The 6000-nt window shown below is 48.1% G+C and overlaps 1 protein-coding gene and 1 pseudogene across 3 annotated transcripts in view; both read right to left on the bottom strand.

Annotated features, from left to right (window-relative positions):
• LOC129692196 (uncharacterized) lies at nucleotides 1-3373 on the bottom strand (annotated as a pseudogene).
• Srgap3 (SLIT-ROBO Rho GTPase activating protein 3) overlaps nucleotides 3243-6000 on the bottom strand; it is a 225779-nt gene continuing 223021 nt past the window's right edge. For 2 of the 3 annotated variants that reach the window (XM_055628653.1, XM_055628654.1), the window contains exon 22: nucleotides 3243-5133. In XM_055628653.1, the coding sequence (XP_055484628.1) occupies nucleotides 4720-5133 (414 nt within the window). In that variant the 3' untranslated portion in view covers nucleotides 3243-4719. The remainder of the gene's footprint in view (nucleotides 5134-6000) is intronic. The other variant, XM_055628655.1, reaches the window with a different exon arrangement.

Genomic DNA, 6000 nt, shown 5'->3' with positions numbered 1-6000 from the left:
TTTGAGAAAAAGTTAAGCTGTTTTATTTCACAGGATAGCTCCACATCAAACCAGCAGGCACCATCAGAATACGCAACAGAGGATCCAATCAGACACTCTATAGGACGGGCATTTGGTCATAAGGTAGAGAAATGACACCCAGAAGAGGGCAACAGTTAGCATCACATGGGGACAGGCAACCAGCAATTTCCTAGGGTGGTTTCGGTTTGTTTTTCCTGTCACAACGACGTGGGGGGAGAAGGAAAGAAAACAAAATAGACCAGCCACTCTGAAGCAATCAGAAGCAAACCTATTGCCAAACCATGTAAACAGTCACACTGCCTGGAATGAGGGCCTGAGCAGCAGACCTAGCCTTGACCCACTTCCATCTAGGGAAGAAAAGTGCACTCTGGCGGTTCCCCTTCAAGGAACAGCTTTGTGATTTGCCTGGGACAGTTCACACACAAAGGAGGTGTCAGCAAAGGGCAGCCATGGCCGTTAGGTCAGTCCCAGAGGATGGGACAATAGAATGCTGGCAGATCAACCTCAGAGAGGCCAGAAGGTCTCAGGCTGACAGTGAAGACTCTCCTGGCAGTCCCCCTGGGCAGCTTCGAGTGTGTGCAGTTCTCCACTTCGAATTCAGCTCAGTGGAGAAGAGACCAGAGAACCAGAGAACTGGGCGTGAACTGTCAGCATCAGCTCTGCACAGCAGCAGATCAGTGAAGCCACGCCTCAGCTCACCCCTTCCTGCTCTTTGCTCCCCGTCACACCTTTCCTTCCTAGTCCAGCAGGACTCACTACCACAGCTAGAAGCAACAACCCCCTCCACCACGCCCTTTCTGGGTTTCTCAGGAGGATGAGGCATTTGCTCTAGTGTGGAACCATCTGGAAGATGAGAAGTTAGAAACAGAAAGGCTGATAGGGAGGACCAATCGCGTTCATTAGTCCTTGGGGTTTGCCAGCACTTGTTCCGAATGTATGTGGCACTGGCCACTCAATGGTGACCAAGCACCAGGTCACGAGACATCCTCTGCGTCTGTGCCTCCAGAATAAGAAAGGACCTCACCCAACAAGGCACTCCAGGAGACGCCAACGAAAGGAGCCCTGTGTAGAGGCTTCTCTCCCACCAGCTCCCCTTTGTGTACCACAAACCAGTTTAAAGTGTTTATAAGGCAGATCTCTGAACTGCTGGTTCCAGCCAGTAGCCAACGGATGGCTCCTTTTCCCTGTATCTCTTCCCACTCCAATTTTGTTTCTTCATTGGATATAAACCTTCCTGTTCCTTAGGAATCCCTTTCCCTCCTGACCCTTAGTTTAGTGACTTGGGAGGGAAGACTCCTTAGTCTTAACTCCCATGCCCACAATTCCCTCCAGTTGTGTGCTCTGTCCGGGGTTCAAAAGGCGCTTCGAGGTGAAAAGTTAGCACTGAAAACAAGGAAAGGCGACAGTTGTTCACAGGATCCCACAGCTCAGAGCAGCTCGACGAGGAAAAGAGAAGGGAGGGCAGGGAGGGCGAGTGGGGTCGGAAGCTCAGCTTGTTCTCAAATTGATCGGAGAAAGGTCTTTAGTGGCAGCTGGGCCACACGGTGCCCAGGAAACTAGACCAGGAAGTAATTGTCTTTGGTCAGTTTTAATTAAATGAACATCTTGCTGGTTCATTCCTAAAACAGACTGAACACCGGTTATACATAAAGACAAAAGGCTTGACCTCAGGATAAGTTGGAGGTTAAGAAATCATTTCATGAAGCCAAAATAACTTTTTTTTAAAAAAAAAAAATGCCCGTTATCAACTAACTGATCAGTACAGCTTTCAATAATGGTGATGAACATTGGTAGACACCACTTCCCCTTGTATGCTTGGCTATATTGAGGACTACTAACTATGATACTACACCCCCCACCCCAATCACTGTACAATTAGGTTTCTGGTAATTTATTTTTACATCGATCTATCTACTAGGTGCAAAGATTTGGTGAGTGGCATTGGCTATAATGTAATTGTAGCCTTCTTTAAAAAAAATTACAGTTTCACATTTTAACAGTTACTTTCCAGCATTTAACAAATACAGCAATATATAGTGGACTAAAAACAGGCAGGAGTTGGAAGGGAGATGCTCACGCTAGATAGACACGGATGGGGCTGAAGTGGGGCCTGGGGGCGGCTGAGACATGCAGGGGACCAGATGAAGAAGTGTGTTGGGGATGGGGGTGGACAGTGTTTTTCCATTTGTTCTGCATCAAAGCTCAGATTTGGGGTTGGAGGAGTTGGGGACTCGTCTGCCATCTGTGTGTGCGCTTCCCTAAATGTGAACTCATCAGCCACTTGCCGATAGGGGAAAAAAAAATAGATGCCTAAGGAAAACAGCTGAGGCTCTGCTCTTGGGACATCTGGGGAGAGGCAGTAAGGAAAATGAAGTCAACCCAGAGACAAATCTGCACAGCATAACTGGCATTTGGCGTGTCAGATAATATATTTGTAAACTCAAATTTGCTTTTATCCAGGCAGAGAATGTTGCATTTTTGCCTAGGAGGTGAGTGGACTTAAAAATCTTGGAATAGCCCTCAGATACAAAAGAGAAGTCTTATCTCCTGGATGCATAGCAGAGATAGCAGATACTTGGAAATGAGGGCTTCCTGAGCCTGGTGCAGAGCATCAGGTCATCTGTCATAGCTTGTGCAGGTCCTAGCCCACTCCCAGGCTTTACTCTCTTCAACTATAAAATGTGCTCAAAGACAGAGGGCCCATCATAGCAGTTGACAGGGAAGGAAGGCTAGGTGGCTCCGGCATCTCCCTGACATTCTCATTTTGTGCCCATTCTTGATTCCATAGTGCTGATCCTACAGGAAAGGTAGAATGGGTGATCCTCCCCACACTCAAGTCAAGTACCAGTGACTCACTAGGTCTCTCCCTGGGGAACGGGGGAAGTTATCTTTAAACGGAGGACCCAAGAGAAGGTGGAAGCAAACCCAATGGAAAAAAAATGCCAAGGATGGCATTTCAAAGCATCTGTAGATGACAGGAGTGCTGCACCCAAAGGTTACACAGCTCCTATGGGGGCTGTGACTCAAATTCTGGATTTGGGGATGTAAGACTTGGAGGCAGGAAGAGAACCAGCCATTGTGTGTGTGTGTGTGAGAGAGAGAGAGAGAGAGAAGAGAGAGACAGAGAGAGATGGGGAAAAGATTCTTGGCTTGACATGCATGTATAAATGGTCCCATTAGGATCAGATTCACCTGTGGTGCGTTACCAAAAAAAAAAAAAAAAAAAAAAAAAAAATCTGGAAATATCTGGAAAATGGAGTCAACAAAAATGCAGATAAAATGGAATCAAGCAAGAGCCATGCAGAAGGCTCTTGTCATATTCCAGAATCACATACCTTGTTTCTACCACCATGTTTGTTTACATTAATTGCTTTAGAAGGAATGGAAGAAGGGAAGAGAGGGTGGGGCATACTTCCATTGTCATAAAATCTCAGCCTACAGTGTTTCCCTCTAGGATGGAGGCCAAAAGCTGACCGAGCACTGGACATTCCAGCGGTAGCACAGCGTGCTGTGGACCGATCCCAAACAGAAACAGTTTCACCCTTCAATGGCTGAGTGAAATGTTCATTCATTCCCTGCCCGTTTAGTTCCAAATCTGACATAGTATAATTAGTAGAATGAGGAAGAAGAAAAAGATTAAATATTTTGAAGATGAACGAACCAAAGCTTCTATAGTCACCACAGATTCATCCCTATAGCATTTCGAGGGTTTGAACCACCCATACTACTGTTTTGGTTTTTGTTCTTTTTCCCCCAACGATAGGTAATGCTGTGCTGTGATGGGGCACAGCATTTCACCATCCTGATTCTGTATATAAACTCATGGGTCTTCACACCAACCTCCCCTGTGCCTTTCGGGGTACAGTTGACCTTTGGCCTCCGGGTGGCAGGGCAGGGTCTCTGGGGGTGAATGGAGGGTTTTCTATGAGGGGTTCCCCACCTTTAGGAGCAGTCTGCATGGGGGTACTGTCTGCCCCACCCTTCCTTGAGGGGCAGACTGTTCTGGAAGGCCACGACTTCTGGAGACAGCTGGAGACTGTTTCTGGTTTTGTGTCTCTGCAGGTTAGTGGTATATTGCTTCATTCGAAGTTACTGTGGGGCCTCTAAGTTCTCCCAGAGAAGTCCCTGCAAATCCCACCAAATAACAGTGGGAGATGTTTGGTGGCATGGGTCTGAGGTAAATCTAAGTTTCATAAAAAGAAAAACAGGAGCGTCTATATACAGTTAGCATGTGTGTATGTCCATCTCTCTAGTATATGTATATAGATGCATAAATATACACACACACACCTACAGACACATACGTACACATATGCGTATATATGCACGTTTTTATATACACACACAGGTATACGTATGCAGAGAATATCGAGAGAATAATTTTCCAGTGACATTATGAGAAGCTGGTAAGCATCTGCCTCAATCTTAGGAAACACCGTCCCTGGGACTGATCTTGCTCCAGCATTCCTTGGCATGTCTGTTTGCCCACAAGAGGTCTGTGGCATTCACATGGCTGAGTAGGAGCTGCAGCTAACGCCTGGGCCTCTGCTCTCCACAGACATCCTCCCTCCCAGGCTGACCTTCTAGGATCTCCCCTCCAAGGCCAGGAGATCCCTGGGAAGCAAGTGGAAGCCACCGAGGCCACCCTAGGCCATGGTGTGCTACAGTGGGCCACGGCGGTGTCACTGGTCCTGCAGGTCACATGGTGCCAGACTTGTCCGAGGAGCTATTGGGGAACATCTTCTCGGTGGGTGTCACAGCTGGGCTGCCCACACCCGAGCTGCTGCTGCTGCTGGATCGGTGCTGGACCACAGGCCTGACTGGACGCATTGGGGGTGGACGCAGCTGGGCACCAGCCAGGCGAGCTGACAGGGCCGGCTTGAAGGTGGTCATCATCTCGGTAGATGAGCTGCTGCTGCGGCGCATGGCAGCATCAGGGTCTCGGATGACAATGGTGTGCAGGGGGCTGGCGGGCTCTGAGCTGATGGGGCCTGGTGGGTTCTTCAGGGGCTCCAGGGTGTCCAGCACCACATCTGGTGCCTGCTTGACGGTGTTCTGTCTCTCAAGCTCCCGCAATTCATGCAGAGCGGTGCTCATGGTCTTCTCGATGTCCTGGGGACAGACAGAACTCTGGTCAACACAGGGTCTTCAGAGCTGCTGGCCAGTTTAAGACCTTCTAGAGGATGTTTTCTGGAAGCCCGATTGCCCAGAGGGAGATCAGACCCCAAGGGTGTCTTCTAACCAACTCAGAGAATCAACATGGGCATGCCCTCTACCCATTTTGCATGGGAAGTCACCTTCATAAAGGCAGATCGGGTTGTGACAGGCAGGCATTCCTTCAAAAACCGACTCTGCTACCTCTTTGCTATGGAACAAATATACCTCTCTGAGCTTGCGAATTCTCACTGATAAATTGCAGAGAGCTAAAACAGCCTACCTCAGAGAGTTGATGAATGTACAAAATGATCAGATCCTTGCAAAGAGACTGTCATGGCACCTGGAATGCAGTAAGCACTCAAAAACAGTAGTAATAATCTCCATAGCAATGATACCTAATGCTGAGTACTCACCCAAAGCTTTTAATAATTTATTGATAAGGTGGGGACAGCTGTAATTCACTCATAAGGGAACTGAAGCTCAGACTAGCCAAGTACCTTGCTCAGGGTCACACAGCTAAGTAACAAGACAATCCAAGTCAGAACCCAGCTAGCCTGGCTTCAGGGCCTTTGTTCTAGCCATTTTTTTTAAAGGCCTTGGCTTAGGGGTAGAGGGATGGCTTAGTGGTTAAGAGCACTGGCTGCTTTTCTAAAGAACACAGATTCCATTTCAGTACCCACACAGTGGCTTATAACAGGCTGTACCTCCAGGCCCAGGGATCCATCGCCCTCATCTGCCTCTGGGGCACTGTGCACATATGGCACAGAGACATACGTGCAGGCAGAACACTCACACGTGAAACCAAATAGGGAAAATAAAAAG

Source organism: Psammomys obesus, unplaced genomic scaffold (genome assembly GCF_907164565.1).
Source record: "Psammomys obesus unplaced genomic scaffold, mPsaObe1.curated_primary_1811, whole genome shotgun sequence".
In the NCBI taxonomy this organism is placed as follows: Eukaryota; Metazoa; Chordata; class Mammalia; order Rodentia; family Muridae; genus Psammomys; species Psammomys obesus.
Note: the sequence above shows the minus strand (reverse complement) of the source record. Positions and strands in the feature narration are given on the sequence as shown.